Source organism: Schistocerca piceifrons, chromosome 6 (genome assembly GCF_021461385.2).
Source record: "Schistocerca piceifrons isolate TAMUIC-IGC-003096 chromosome 6, iqSchPice1.1, whole genome shotgun sequence".
NCBI classification, from domain to species: Eukaryota; Metazoa; Arthropoda; class Insecta; order Orthoptera; family Acrididae; genus Schistocerca; species Schistocerca piceifrons.
This window is the reverse complement of record NC_060143.1, coordinates 22,241,001-22,257,800: the sequence shown is the minus strand read 5'-3', so window position 1 is coordinate 22,257,800 and position 16,800 is coordinate 22,241,001. Positions and strand designations below refer to the sequence as shown.

The 16,800-nt window shown below is 42.6% G+C and overlaps 1 protein-coding gene across 1 annotated transcript in view; it reads right to left on the bottom strand.

Annotated features, from left to right (window-relative positions):
- LOC124802824 (homeobox protein goosecoid) overlaps positions 1-12,656 on the bottom strand; it is a 161,019-nt gene extending 148,363 nt beyond the window's left edge. The window contains exon 1 of the mRNA XM_047263829.1: positions 12,296-12,656. Coding sequence (XP_047119785.1) covers positions 12,296-12,656 — 361 coding nt within the window. The remainder of the gene's footprint in view (positions 1-12,295) is intronic.
- Positions 12,657-16,800: the final 4,144 nt, after the last annotated feature.

The following is a 16,800-nucleotide window of genomic DNA, read 5'->3' as shown; positions in this document are numbered from 1 at the left end:
ACAGATGTTGAAGTGTGGCGATACATACGTTTAACAAAATTGTCGAAAGCCTATAAGATTTAATCGTGTTTTTATTCCATAAACAAATGTTTGTGATTGCGAAGAAATAGTTTCTTTTTGTTGCTGAACACTTACGACTTAACCAACCTTAAACTGCCTTATACTATTAGAAATCTTCTCCAGAGTCACAGGGACCCGTCAGACAGCAGGGTAATCGAAATAACAAAAAAAAAAGCAGTCTGCCACAAGCCATGAAGAATTTTTAACATCTCACTAACGGTCAGCCTATGCATAATGATACAGACATACCAATGTCGATGATCGGACAACAGGCATACAAGGGGGCGTAATTGGTAATGTAGAAGAAAGATCGCCTTGAGCACTTAAAAGCTTGGATCGATATTACGTAGCTGATCTACTGTAGCCAAATCCTAAAAAACGAAGCTTTGTGCTGTTTATCTTCACAACAGATAAACCTCTAGATTAGTGAAAGTCTCAATACTAGAGCGTTGTCTAATCCCCTGTACCGTGAATTGTTGTAGACGTGGCACTAACATTTCAGAAACATTGTACTGATGCTAGCGAAAGTCTATGGTGCCAACTACAATCTACGAAGCTTAACCAACAGTGCTTTGAGTCAAAGCTATTGCTTTAGCGACATACTTGCCCGCTGGCGTGGTATAAGTCAGTGGGTTGCGCCCTCTGTGAAAGATGCAGAAGAGTAACTGGGTCCTAACGTGGGAAACTTTATTGAATGGCTGACACCGCATTTAGAAGGGAAGCAGTTGTGAGTATGGAAAGGCAAATTGTTTGTCCTTACACAACACCCGACTACAGCCCAGTCACAGCTTTCAGAAATTTATTGCAGACAGTAAGGAACAACTCACTTTACGATTAGAGAGGTATCAGATCTTTAGACCGTCATTAGATCTAACTTCGACAAAAGCTTGTAACAACACACCAGAAGAGTTGCGACGCGTGGAAGTCACTGAGCAAACTACTATATGGTGCAAGGCGAACTAAAGTTCTAAATGACAACGTTTAATCACATCTGCTGTCGCAGGATGAAATAAAGGTTCCCTTAATTTTTTTTTTCCATTAATGTTCAGTCTCCGATGAGAAGCCGCTTCCAGACATACGTATTACATTTGAAAATGTCTTCACTGCGGAAATTGTACAATGATTTTAAAAAACAGTAAATTTTACTTCATCCAGTGACGGTCAAATGGTAAATTTTATCATTCTGTTAATTCGTAGAGGTCATGGATCCCTCTGTTACTAGATAATCTTGGAACAGAAACTTCGGAATAGCCCCGATTGCCCAGGAGCTTTTGAATGTGGCGAAACACAGACCTTAATACGTGTTTTGATGATGGTTAACGTTATTGACTCTTGATCACGGGTTCCGGGATCGATCCCCGGCCAGATCGTTGCGCCAGACAGCTGAACACCCGAGACGGGGACTGCTGGCTAAAAATTCCATACTCTCATTTCACGTCATTTTTAATTATGGTCAAAACCATAATTCTTCCAGACTGTTAGATTCTTGAAGAAATTAAGAATTTATTAGCTATCACTACAGTCTGGTTTTGAGTCAGTCGGATGCAAATCAAAAACATTTCAGTGTATAAAAGTTGTTGATGCACATGCATAAGCATGTAAGATATTTGAAATGATGTTGCGCGAAATTTATGCTCGATATACTTTTACGTTTTTTGAAGTTACAATTTACATTTTGCTTTATACCTGTATACATAATGTAGGCTATAGACCGACGTCTCAAGTTCTAGATATCACTTGATAATTACTTAAAAGCCAGAACAGGTCTATAATGAATGCTATTACGTTTTTAATTTTGAAAAAATATTGTAGTCCGGTGGTGTCACGGTGTACCCATCAAATAATTATTAACAGCTGAGAAACAGTAACAGTCGGCTTAGCTCATACGAAAGTGTAATAGAAATTGAGAAAAAGAAGACTGCGTTACATTGCATTTAAATTTCCTTAATTTTATTGTACCATGATAGATATCAAGGAATCTAATCGATAATGGTATGATAAAATGAAGACCATAAAATGTAGACTGAGGCAATATCTTTTTTTTTCTAATTAAGCTAATAATACGACTGGGTTCCCCCATAGCATCTTTAACGATTGAAAGTTAAGATACGTAAGAGACATTCTCGGGGAACTTAAATGGGAATCTCTGGAAGAAAGGCGAAACCCTGTTAGGGTAAGGTGAGAGAGATTAAAAAACGCACAGAGATGTATAAACGGTCACTTTTACATTTCTCAATACGCGATTGGGATAGGAAAGAAAATCGATAATATTTGTACGATATTCCCTTCGTCATGCACTGTACAGTTGAGTGCGGAGTATATATTTAGATGTAGATACGATTAGAAATAAAATTTTTCAGTAGCTAATTCTTTTTCTTTTAATTTTCATGCAACGAACTTCATAGATGATCGTTTCTCTCCGTTTCGAACGATCTTATTCAAATCCAGTTGCTGCACTAGAGGACCATGCATTGGCGCTCAGAAAGTTCTGATTGTGCCACAAAACAAAAAGAAGTAAGCAAACACGATCGTCTTCAGGCGATAAAAATAATGTAAAACAATTCGGCTAAAGTTTGGTTACACGGTGAAGCATCCAAAATTAAAAGTCGCCGATTTAACGAAATACCTAAAAATTACAATTCCTAACAGAAATTGGGCGCAACACACACAAAATGTTATTTTGACGTCAAATCAAAAAGTGTGTTTTCTTGGCAAAACATTTATGAAGTGAAACAAATTTATTTTTATTTATTCGTATGGCTAGGGCCCCCCTCGCCGGGTGCCGGTCTTCCAATTTTGACGCCCCTCCGGCGACCAGCAGTCAATGAGGGTGATAGGAGGATGATGAGGACAGCACAACACCCAGTCCCTGGGCGTGGAAAATTCCCCGACCCAGCGGGGGAATCGAACCCGGGCCCAGAGGAATGACAATCAGTCACGCTGACCATTCAGCTACCGGGGGTGGATAAGTGAAAGAAATGTACTAACGAGACTGCCTACCCTACAATTGTCTGTCCTTTACTTAATAATACTGTTGCGCGATACGGTGTCCATAGGAGATAATGTTTCCGGAGGACGTCGATAATGTCAAAGAAGGGCAGCTCATTTTGTGTTACTTACGCGTCGGGGAGACAATGTCACGGATATGATAAACGAGTTGTGGTGGCAATCATTAAAACAAATGCGTTTTCGTTGCGGCGAGATCTTTTCAATACAATTCAGTAATCAATTTTCTCCTCCTACCTAAATAGGGAGAACTACGCAAAATTAAAAATAAATAAGTGAGGTATTTTAATAGTCAAAATCGCAAGAGGTTAATTTTAAATCATGGCTAGTTTCAGTTGATTATCCAGCTACCTTCGCCTCGATTATAAAAACATGTGTAGTGTCTGCTCCTAAAATTAGGCTGAGGCACAGCGACTGTATCACAGCCGACGCTCGTGTAAGAGATGGCTCTCAATAAAATAATGACATATAACATGGAGATAAAATATTCGGGACTCAAGGCCCATCTTAACAGCCCGCTGCCTGCCGGAGTGGCCGAGCGGTTCAAGGCGCTACAGTCTGGAATCGCGCGACCGCGACGCTCGCAGGTTCGAATTCTGCCTCGGGCATGGATGCGTGTGATGTCCTTAGGTTAGTTAGGTTTAAGTAGTTCTAAGTTCTAGGGGACTGATGACCTCAGCAGTTGAGTCCCATGGTGCTCAGAGCCATTTGAACCGTTTTTGAACAGTCCGCAATAGCACAAAGTACTTTGTAAACAATAGCGTTACACCAGCACCTCGTCAACCACACCATATTACGTACAGGAAAGCAAGGAATGCAGGAATGGAATACATGAGGGTCCACTAAGATATGGTCGTTCTGTCTTACCCTCATTTTACGAGCAGACGTATGTTATTATAATCGAGCTCACGATGGCTGTATAACCAGCTGAAGCTAGTCGTCATTTAATGTTACTCACTTGTGATCTTAGCTATGAAAACATATTATTACCTATTTTTTAAAATGTTATGCAAAATTTCAAGATCGCGTGTCTTCGTCCTGGCTATGTCACGAATTAATAAGGAAAAATATCCATCGTGTCAGTGTAAGAGAAATCACGATTTGCACATAAATATTTAGATGTTCAGTTGTCCGTGTGTTATTCAACGGCCGGATGAAACTCCTACCGAACACTTAAGTGTGAATAACAGAGCAATCAACCAGATGTAGATGTTGGTGGACGGAAGAGCGAGCAGTTCTTGCGACGAGAGTAGAGTGCTACAGATGTCCGGTCTTGGAGTGTAGTGCAGTAGTGAGTTACTAATTTCTGTGTTACATATAGTGTTTCAACTCTCCAGGCATTTCAGCACAATGTGTTGCCACAGTTTTAAAATTCGCTCTGCGGTGTGAGTGAGTGTAATACCGTGAAGCGGCGTGTGTAGGTTCTACATCTATCTACATATACCTCTATGCTTCGCAAGTCACGTTGAGTTGTGTCGGGGACTTGAAAGTGGTGGGTAGGGGGAGTGGGGAGGGGGGGGGGGGGGGGAGCACTCTCTGTAATACTATCGCTTCGCTTCCTCCCTTTCCAGTTGCAAATGCTTCGCGCAAAAACAACTGATCATAGCTCTCCGTGTGTAATAGAACCTAATTCTGCGTTCATAGTATGTTCACGAGGTATACGTAGGAGGAAGCAATACCGTATTTCACGGGCTATAAGACGCAGTTTTTTAATCGAAACCTTGCCTCCAAAGTTGCGTCTAACTCGAAATTAATATAAAAATGTCCAGTGTTTGATTCGAAATTCCCAACAGTCTTAAAAATGGCCATATATTCGATGCCTCGGGGAACGTATATCTATCTGTCAACACTGGATTCAAATGGTAGCAGCAGTGCGCCGATGCGACGAATATGAGTTGCCGAGTTCCACAAGCTGGCTGTCACTGTCTCCCTCCCGCCTCGACATTACGCACCCAGAACACTTCCCAGCCTGTGATGCGTCATTGCAATCAACGGTGCCAGTGAACTTGAATTGCAAGTGATTTGTGTTATCTGTAACAGCACAAGAAGGACGATATAAGCAACGCTCTCAATGGCAGTGAACAACATCTTATATATGAAGAGGACAACGATGACGACACCGAGCGAGGTGGCGCAGTGGTTAGACACTGGACTCGCATTCGGGAGGACGACGGTTCAATCCCGCGTCCGGCCATCCTGATTTAGGTTTTCCGTGATTTCCCTAAATCGCTCCAGGCAAATGCCGGGATGGTTCCTCTGAAAGGGCACGGCTGACTTCCTTCCCCATCCTTTCCTAATCCGATGAGACCGATGACCACGCTGTCTGGTCTCCTTCCCCAAACCAACCAACCAACCAACGATGACGACGAAGAGGAAGAAGAAGAAGGAAGCTAAGACGACGATTTTCAGGGATTTTTAAGGTCAATTCGGTTTCATAAACTAAGAATTTCAAGATCGCTGCCTTTGCAATCTAATGATAAAAATAGTAAACATGGTTTTTTTTTAAATTGCTGAAATATTGAGATGCGTCTTAATAGACCGTAGCGCCTTATAGTCTGTAAAATACGATATATGGATTGACTCTAGTAGGAACGTACGATCCCGAAATGTTAAAAGTAGACCACGCCTTGATGGAGAGCGCCTTTCTTGCAGCGTCTGCCATTTGCGTTGGCAGAGCATCCCAGTTACGGTTTCGCGCTTAATAAGTGAATCCGTAACGAGTCACACTGCCGTTTCTGGAATTTTCTGTGTTTCGTCTGTCATTCCTAAGTGGTACGGGTCCCAGAGCGACGAGAAATATCAAGCACTGATCGAACGACAAGTTTGCAAGCTATCTCCTTCATTGGTGGCCCTTGCATTAATGTCACCGTTCCACTTTAAATCGCTCCGCACGCATACTCGAAGATATTTTACGGTGTGACTGTTTCCAGTGACGGTTCTGCACTCATCTAATCACTCCATAGTGGGTCTTTTGCGTATTTATGCGCGATACGTTATATGTGTGCACAGAGTGACAATTATTGGACTATATGAAATAAAATCTTCATAACTTCTGAACAGTTTGCTTTAGGCCGTTCAAACTGCACGGTTGGCCGCGGGGAATGACGGGAATTAATACGGATTGGTTTAGCGACGAAGTCCACTTTCACTTGGATGGGTTCGTCCATAAGAAAAATCGTCGCATCTGGGGAACTGAGAATCTGCATTTCGCGATCGAGAAGTCTGTTCACACTTAACTGTGTGGTGTCCAATGTCCAGTCACGGAATAATCAGAGCGATATTCCTTGATGGGACGGTGACTACCGAACGGCACGTGAAGCTTTTGGAGGACGATTTCATCCCCTTTATCCAAAGTGACTCTGGTTTCCACAAGATGTGGTTTATGACGGAGCTAGACCTCATCGAAGCAGGAGAGTCTTTGATGTCCTGGAGGAGCACTTTGGGGCCCGCATTCTGGCTCTGGGGTGCCCAGAGGCCACTGGCATGGGCATCAATTGGCCGCCATATTCTCCGGATCTGAACACATGCGACTCCTTTTTGTGGGGCTGTATTGAAGACAAGGCGTACAGCAATAACCCCGATACCGTTGCTGAGCTGAAAACAGCCTTTCAGGAGGTTATCGACAGCGTCGATGTTCGAACACTTCAGCGGGTTATGCGGGATTTCGCTCTTCGTCTGCGTCACGCCTTCGCCAATGATGGCTGGCATATCGAACATATCATAACCTAAATACGAATATCTGTAGTGACGCTTAGACGTTGAATAAAGTGTGTGCACGTCGTAGTTCGTAAGTAATCACGTTTTTTTCATATAGTTCAATAACTATCACCCTGAGGGTCATTTCCAGTCCCTGCATCAAGTGTCGATCCACTGCGGGTTTTCCCGCATTTCGATACAATCTTCTAGCGTTTCGTCTTTTCTATAAATAATATTATCCGCGGGAAGCCTGCGAGGATTCGATTATATTTTAAGTTACCTCGTTGTGACCTTCAGCTCAGAGATGACTGCAAACTCGTTACATATTCTTCATATCTGTGGAATAATTTAATTTTTGCTGAAAACAAGGAGTTGGCAGCTCCGGCCTTTTAAGGCTTTTATTGCACCGTTAAATACGACACATATTAGATGATAAGTGTCTTGCTACAGGAGACCTTCTGGGTAACAATTAACAGACTTTTTTTAAAATTCATACTGTATACATTATTGATATAAATTTATGGTCAGTGGTATTCCCGTAACAGTGTGGCTGGCGCAGAAGGCTCTTCGCCGCCTTTGACTACTTTGCCCGTCAAGGCACCAAGTACGTCTGCAACTATCTGGGAATCGCCCGGAGACGAGGCGAAACATCTCATGCAAATAATAAAATATAGAAACAGGACTTATTCCATAATAAGAATTCTTACATAATAATTAAAAATATTCTGGACAATTATTGTGTATAGTAAAAATGCATATAATTCTATTAACAAATCTTGTCCATTTATATTCAAAATTAGAACGAGATTTCACTTCCATCCAACGAGATTATTTATTTCCAAACTTTGGCTACAAAACATCTGGAAAATCTCGTACCCTCACAAGCTTCATGGAAATTCCGACGTTATCCACTGGATAATTTATATACAGGGCGTGTCGCGAGGAATGAGCGATATCCAGGGATACGACAGAAACGATCATCGGAAGTAAAAAAGTCTAATACACATGCGCTCTAAATTGCATTCCTTTACAGCCATAAGCGCTACTTCAGTTTCGAAATACGAAACTTCTTCCTACTACTGCAAGCTCTGAAAGAAGGTATTATGGGCAGAAACAATTGTCTACTAAACGTGGTCTCTAAAATACCTTAAGAGCTATGAGCAGTTGCTCAGTAGATAAGACGTGATTCACAGTAGCGTAAATGAGCAAGTCCTCGTACCTCTTACGATATGCATCTTGGAGCCCTTGTTTACTAGACTTTTTTGCTTCTAATGACCGTTCCTGTCATATCCCTGAATGTTGACCATTCCCCATGGCCCACGGTCTAGATCGTGAAAACATTGTCTTACGTTACGCACGAAGTTACGTCTGTAGATTTCTCTCCATTAAGAATGACATACTGTGTTTTAATTTCTGCTTTCGCTATCCATCTTGGGCAGGTTCGGGGACACTTTTCCCAACTAGCGACAATAATTTGGCGACCTCTCCACCTTCCACTTCGCCTCAGATGCCGCCTTAGATGTACGCTGTCTTTCCTTCGTTAGATAATAAGACCTCTAAAAATAAATCTAAATCTCCAGGGCGGGGAAAGTGGCTTGTTTTTCTTTTTCTTTCACAGTAAGTACCTAGTACATTGAACAGAAGCAAATTTCTAACTCTTATCTTAATGCCAAGTAGTAAGGGAACAATTCATTTCCATTTAAGGGAATCCCTGATTATTAAAAATGCTTTTAGGAAAAATTTTCTGTTATCGTATACAGTGTAGGCCTAAAGAGTACATCATAATTATTAAGGAAGACTGACACTGAAATTATGCTGCAAACTCAGGCAAAAACGTTGCAATAAGGAAGCGTCAGCAAAGACACGGTCTGCAAGATAGTTGCGGATGCGTGGCTTCAAGTCGCGACTGACTTCAGTTTGCAGTATTGTCCTTGTGACCACAAATGCATTTGAAAAGTGAACGGTTCCATTAAATTCCTTACCTTACCCTTGTGCGCCGTTCGGGAATGTGTTATATGCGCCGGCAGCGAATAACAAGGAAAAAAAACGTACTGTAGTAACACATTTGTGATTACTACCCTATACACCGTAATTATTTTGTATACAAAGCTAACATGTAATACAGGCCACTGAAGATGCTTCACACATAAAAGAAGCGAAACGCATATGGTAGAAAGCAAACGGCATTTCATTTAGCCGCAAAGACGAGACACATCTCCATGAAAGTTTAAGCAACTAAGCAGCGACGGAAAACAAAAAATGACTATAATTTTAAATTACTTTATTCTGCCCAAAACAAAGTGATTATGCACAGAATAAAGTGATTTAAAATCCAGGCAGATGGGATAATGTCCTTCAAATTTATCGAGGCTGTGGTGCTCACCCAGAAGAAAATGATCAACGTATTCCCACGTCTGGCATTGGTGAAAACACCGACATACCACATATCATCTCAACAAGATTAAAATGTTACCGTTTTCCACAGCACTGTCGTAAACATGTGTCATTTTCATGAACAAGAGTTAAGTGTGGTTTACAGCTACGCGTTACGAGATGATGACCGTTGGCGACCCGTGCTTCTGCACAAATGCAAATTGCAAGCGTTTTTTTTTTTTTTTTTTGACGTCACGTGGAAGATATATTCACACGTCTGTTGCTGGTGCACTTGGAAACGGGTCGTACCCGAATCTAGTATTTAAAACACAGCCCGTTGGAGTACTGTCCTTTATTGCCAAAAGCGCATAAACAATGACGACCCTGTACGGCAACTTCATAGGTCATTGTCCCGAGGAGCTGCTTTTGTCTGCTAAAATGTCATCATGTGCTGGCAATAAACACATTACGTTTCAGAGATAATGCGACTGGATTTGTGACTTCTTGTCGGAAAGTTAAACATTTAATTCGTGGTAATCGATGGAAAGTAGTTGAGTAAAACACCTGACGTTCTCCAAGGAAGTATTAGAGGTCCTTTGCTGTTCCTGATCTATATAAATGATTTAGGAGACAAATCGAACAGATCTCTTAGTTTGTTTGCATATGATTCAGTAATTTACCGTACTTTTAAAGTCATTCGAAAATCGAAACCAATTGGAGAGAGATGCAAAGAAAATTTCTGTACGACGCGAAAATTGGCAACTAACTCCAAATAATGAAAAGTGTTATGTAATCCACATGACTCGTAAAAGGAATCCGTTAAAATTTGGTTACACCATAAATTACACGAATGTAAATGGTGCAAATTCAACTACATACCTAGGGATAACAACTGCGAATAGCTTAAACTGTAACGATAGAAAGGAAAATATCGTCCGGAAGGCAAACCAAACACTGCGTTTTATCAGCAGAACACTTAGAAGACGTAACAAATCCACTTCAGAGATTGCCTACACGAGCTTTTCCGCCCTCCGCTAGAACACTGATGTGCGGCATGGGATCCTTACCAGATAGGATTGACGGAGGACATGGAAAATGTTCAAAGAAGGGCAGCTCGTTTTGTACTATCGCGTGTTGGAGTGACAAACATTGAAACGAAGGCACTTTTTCGATGTGACGTGAGATTTTTCAAAAATTTCGATCTTAAAGTATCTCCTCCGAAAGCGAAAATATTTGGTTGACATCCAATTACATAGGGAGAAACGGTCGCCGCCGTAATATAAGAGAAAGCAGAGCTCGCATGAAGAGATTTAAATTACATACGTTTGATATTGCGTTAATTGTTGGGGGTGACCTCAAGGTTATGTTATTTATTTTAAAAATTAAGTTTACCAAGATCGTTAGTCATTATTGTTATTACTGTTAATGGTTTCAACAGATCTACGCTGTCATCGTCGGATCTGCAATTTACAAAAATAAAAGTCTCAAGTGATGGTGGCTGAAACATATACGATTTCATACAACCACTGTTTACATTTCTGCAACATTGGAGTGTACTTTGTAACATTATTAGACGCACATGCTTTTTGCAACACTTTCATTGTAAAAAGGCATGTACGTCTAATAATGTTACAAGGTACGCTCGAATGTCACAGACAATGTACGCAGTGGTTATATGAAATCGTGTATGTTTCATCCACTTTCACTTGCGACCTTTATTTTTGTAAATATCAGATCCTATGATGACAGTGTAGATCTGTCGACACCGGTAATAGTAATGAAAAGAATTTCTAGTGAATTGGACAAACTTGATATTTTGAGAATGACATAGTGATTTAAGCGTTCGTTTCTTCCGCACGCCCTTCGCGAGTGGTACGGTAGAGAAATAGTGTGAAAGCAATGCGGTGACCCAACCACCAGGCATTTGCGCGTGAATTGCAGAGCTGTCATGTAGATGTAGACGAAGACATTTTATTCAATATCCGTTCCTTGTAATATCTGGGTAGACAGCCAGGGTACTAGCACTTTGCTTGTAGTAATTCCTTGGAAACGTCTTGATTACTAAATATTTTATTTATGTCGCGTTTCGAGTTATCATCAGCTAACTGTGGCCAAAATTAACACAAAGGCAAAATTATAAAAGTTATTTCACCAATACTATATGACCAATGTAATATCAGAAACGAAAATAGACATTACTTTAAGTGTTTTGCTCAAGTACTAATACTCAAGGTGTACTTTCGTTCCTGACGTTACAGTGCTCTTGTAGTATTTGTACACAGCGTGATTCAAAAGTAACTTCGTGTTTGTAATGTGTGCATCAAAATTAGAGTAGAACGTTACAGAAAGTTTTGTCTGAAATTGCTTTACTTGAGAGTAATGCAGCAGAATGGGTATCACAAGAGCAACACAAAAGAAATTCTTGTCAGAAAGCGACGACACGAGTTCAGAATAACGAACATGTAGACGAGGTGCTAGACATCTTACCGACCTCTGTATGTTGTAGGCTCCGTTCATCTCATTCTGCACAGTTGCCCAGCTCTCTTCAGTTCACTGCAGTAGTTGTTCTGCATTTTCTGTTGCAACACCATTGGCGATACTTGAGACGGCCGTTAGGGGTTAAGATTCGGGAGTTTGGCGGGCCAAGCAACTGGTCCTGCTGCGTGACCTTTCCACTCACCGACATAAGTAACTTCGAGATACACTGTTGCATCCCGGATGAGACGTGCAGGGACACCGCCGACAAAACATCAGTCGATATGCAGTCGAACACGACACGCCGAAGGCCCATGATGTAACGTCTTTCACAAATAACATTATGCATATATAAAGTAGTTTCAGCAGGACTTTATTTAATATTTTACTCTTAGTTTGACTCATATTATACCCACGAAGTGTGTACTCTTACTTTTGAATCTTCCTCGATAAACATTACTAATTGTACCTTTGTGTTACATTTTGCCACCGTTATCTGACGATGATTACTCGAGATGTGTCATAAATTAAGTATTTAGTGATCAAGCCGTTTCCGAGGAACTATTACTTGTCAAGTCTGGATGTTCGCATAGCTTAAAGATTGGTGATCTCATCAATCAGAGGGAAGACTCGCATTTTAATTTGCAGACAGACTACAATAGGAACAGAGCGGCAGGAGGCTCACCGAGAAAGTCCGCGGTGGAGGCGGGCGCGAAGCCGAGATGCCCGAGGTGCAGTGGGGGCGGCAGGACGGCGTGCTGCAGGCGAGGCGCCGGCGGCGGCTGCTGCTGCTGCTGTTGGTGCGGGGGCGGTGGGGGCGGCCGCGGTGTGGGCCTCGGCGCAAGGATGCTGTCGATGGTGAAGAGCGAGCTGCCACCCCCGCTGCTGCTGCCGCCCCCGGCTGACGAGGACGCGGGGGCGGCCGGCGGCGGCTGCAGCAGGCCCGGCTGCGGGGGCGGCGAGGCGGCGGCCGCCCCCGCGTGCAGCACGTGGGCGCGGTGCGCCTTGTCGGGCGGCTCGGCGCTGTAGCACGCGCCTAGCAGCATGGCGCGCTCATCGGCGAACCAGCCGCACCGACTCCGAGACACCAGCGTGTAAGCTATCCTCAGGCAGTCCCGCCGCACCGTCCGGCAAACACTCGCTCCCACACGTCACCGCCACAGTCCGTTTCCCTGTACCACTGTGCTGTACCACGCCGGAAGAACTAGTGCGTGTTCAGACTGCAGTCGCCCAGTCCCCGCCGGCGACTGTGCGCTCGGCCGGTCGCGCCCCTCCCCTCGCGGCCAGGTGGCCTCGCCGCGGTACGCCATTGGCCGGCGCGCACCGCGGGGGCGTGGCCCGGCGGGCGCCGCGGCCCCCCAGTGGCCCGCCTGCAGCTGCCATTGACGGCGTGGCCTCCGCCGCCGTCGCGTCTCGTTACGTCCGCTTGCGTCAGGCTTACGCCTAATCTGGATTACCGCGCACCGTAAGCGTTTCGCGGGCTATACCTCCGCTTATCTCCCCCTGATGACCCAAGGGCGGCGAATTCACTGTACGGCACGTCGTGTACACCACTTGCGACCTGGACTTGACAATTTATCTGAGAGATGAAAAGCGCCGAACAAAAAACCTCCTTAATAAATTAAGCTCACGTGACCGTATATCTACACATATTATTAAATTAAAGACCCAGCGCATTTTTCTGTCTGTTACGCCTAAGCTCAGGAACTAATGTAGGGATTTTCATTCAGTTTTCAGTAATTGGTACACTAATTCAAGACAAAGGTTTGTGAATATAATTTGTAGTTTCCAGTAATGAGAAGTGCGTAATATACGTATTGTTCTATATTTAACTGGCGTTTGGAATGACATCCCGTGGCAATCATTGGTGCGATGATCTGGTCAGGTAGAGAGGAGGCGGTGGCCCTACCTGGCATGAAAGGCAGTAAACATCCGCCGCAGCTCTAGAGAGCAGCGAAAGTTTACCAGATTCCATACACAAAAATTTTTTCTATCTGCATTTGGAGGCTTATCACATGAATAGCTGTAGGCATTTGGATAATGTTTTCAGTAATAGGCCTATGTCAGATAGTCTCATTCATTAGGAAAGTTTGTAAATACCACTATATATTATAAATAAGTCATCTGGCAGTAGATAGTGCTACTTACGTCAAGCAGGGGCGGATCACGAGTTGAATATAAATTCAGAAAATCACAGCTTGTGACTTTTTAAAGGCACTGGTTGAAATCAGGTACACACACAAGTTAGGCCTACACCATTATACAGTATCTGCAGCGCGTTATTGGTTTCTGTTTCTGAGACAAGATAGGAAAATAACAGTAAGTATACATTAAAATTTTCCTGTCTTCTTGTCACAATAACAGTATCCAGCATGGAGCGATACATTAAATTTTTCCATTCTCTTGTCACAGAACGAGTATGATACGGATATAAAGTTGTAACCTACGTGTATCCCATTTGAAGGTGAACCGGGAATGTCTCGAAAACTAGTTTACGAGAGAAACAAATGATTCAAAAAGTCACCAGCTGTATTCATGATGGACAACTTCCGCTTTAGAATGACAATAATCTGTCCACTGGCGCTCGTTACACGGATTTTATTCTATAATTTTCACTACCGTACAGTATCGCCTGTGAACACCACTTAAGATACAAACGTAAAAAGAGACTCTTTAGTTGTTTACTTACCAGAAAAATTAAAATTAGATAAGATTTCGTAACATTATGGAATCAAAAAAGGAATGAGAGAACGTGGTGGACACTCTCGTCTACTTTTCTGCTGTTTCTCAGAAATATTAACCCAAATGTGGCTAAAACTACGATTAGAACTTAAAATTGACGAACCAGCTCAAATATTCAGGCAAAACAACTCAGAAGACTGGCCTGGAAAAGCTAAGAAGATAAGTTACCATATTATTTGCCACAGAATAAAAACAGATTTCGGAGTTACAAAGGATATATGTAACAAAAAAATGCACCTGAAAATACACAACGCTGAGATACTACAAAACAATTACCAAAATTAGTGTGGCATAGACCGAACGAGGCGGCGCAGTGGTTAGCACACTGTACTCGCATTCGGGAGGATGACGGTTCAAGTCCACCTCCGGCCGTCCAGCTTTCGCTTTTCCGTGATTTGCCTAAATCACTCAAGGCAAATACCAGGTTGGCTCCCCTCAAACGGCACGGCTGATTTCCTCCATCTAGATTGCTACAATCTGAGCTTGTGCTCTGTCTCCAATGATCTCGATGTCGACGGCACGTTAAATCAAATCTTTCTCCCTTCTCTTCCAGTATGACGATGGACGAGAGACACTGCGAAAACCAAAAGAGAAAGCGAAAAGTAATTAGGAAACTAGTCGGTACAAATCATACTGAAGAAGAAACGTGGCTCTACCGACTAACAGGAAATAAAAATATTGAAAGGTACAGCTATCAACATTTATTCGGACATAAAAAGAGGCCTAAAGTTCTATGGACGTATTGAAATGGAACAAAACAGATTAACTCGACAGGTTGGGAAATTCTATGGAAACCGTAGTAAATCAATAAAACGGATGGGTGCCGTATAAGAATATCTGAGGAAAGCAGAAATAACACAACTTAGTGTAAATATTCGGACAGAAAAAGTCCACGACTCGACAGGTGGCCTAGCAGAAAAACCAAAGATAACCGAAACAACTTGGTCTGCGGAGCGGAAAAGAATCTATTCTGAGAGAAGGAAAGCTAAAGCAAAACTCAGAAAATGCTCCGTGTTGTACTTCGCCTGGACCAAAAATGTTCAAATGTGTGTGAACTACTAAGGGACCAAAATGCTGTGGTCATCGGTCCCTAGACTTACACACTACTTAAACTAATTTAAGCTAACTTCTACTAAGAACAACACTCACAACCATGCCCGAGGGAGGACTGGAATCTGCGGTGGGAGCGGCCGCCTCTAACCGCTCGGTCACTCCTCGCGGCCGCCTGGACCAAAAGGTACCAAACGTAAATAACAATAACAAAATGAAATGAAAAAAACCTCTCAAACGGACGTATTTGGATAACACTGGAAATTTACCTATTTGTCATCCATTGTTTAAAATGTAGTAGGAGGGGCTGGTATGCAACAAAATAGAAATTTAATAAAAATGTAATAGGCATGAAATAGAAGATAACACCGTACTATAAAACATTCTGTTACATTACCGGACTTTAAAATAAACAGATGACCTCCTTGCGATCTCTAAATACAGAATAAACAAATATTTATCTGAAACTTCCTTGGAGATTAAAACTATGTGCCGGACCGAGACTCGAACTCGGGACTTTTGCCCTACGCGCGCAAGTGTTCTACCAGATGATTTTTGGTGATGTGATTGTGAAGTGGAAACGCCGAGGACAGGGATGCCCGCAGTTTTTCATGTCAGAAGGGCAAATCATTTTTCCTGCACATCTAAATTAGAAATTTTAAGGACTTTGTTATCTGCTCATCACTTTATCCTATTGGTTTCTACAGCGTCCTCTTGCTGCCTGGTCAATGTTGTAAACATAAACAAGCTAACAGTATAGTCATAGAAAAACCTGTTTTATAAACGCAAATTTTCCCGCTGTTTACGTATTTTCTGTTGGTCCCGTCTTCAACAATTAATTGTTTGTATATAAACTGAAGGACGACGAAGGAGAAAGGAAAGGAAAGGGATTACTGAAGTCAGCTGCGTCGGGACATTACGCAGAATCGGCGCCGACGAGCGACAATATGTACCGGATCGGGGTTTGAACACAGGGTCTCCCGCTTACTAGGCAGGTGCGATGTCCCGAGGCAGCTGACATCAGTAATTGCTTACCTTTCCTTTCCTGTCTCCCCCCCCCCCCGCCCCCCTTCCACCTTCAATTTACCTATAATGTATCGCAGCTGCTGATTCCACGTGGTGTCTGTTCTTTCGAACATATCCGAAAGAACAGACACCACGCATTCATATAATTAATTGTTTACATACCATTAAAAGTTTCGTAAGGATAACATTTCCCGCGTTTTGCGCTTTCGTACCGCTATCACTGGTTTTAATGTCGATTTTCAAATCGATTTTTGGGGAAACTAGAACGTGTTCCCGCTCAGGCACAAGCTGTAGTAAACGTATAACATAAAACCTAAACCGTGAAACACTTACAGATATAGCGAGTAAAGAAAGACTTATGGGGGAAATTTC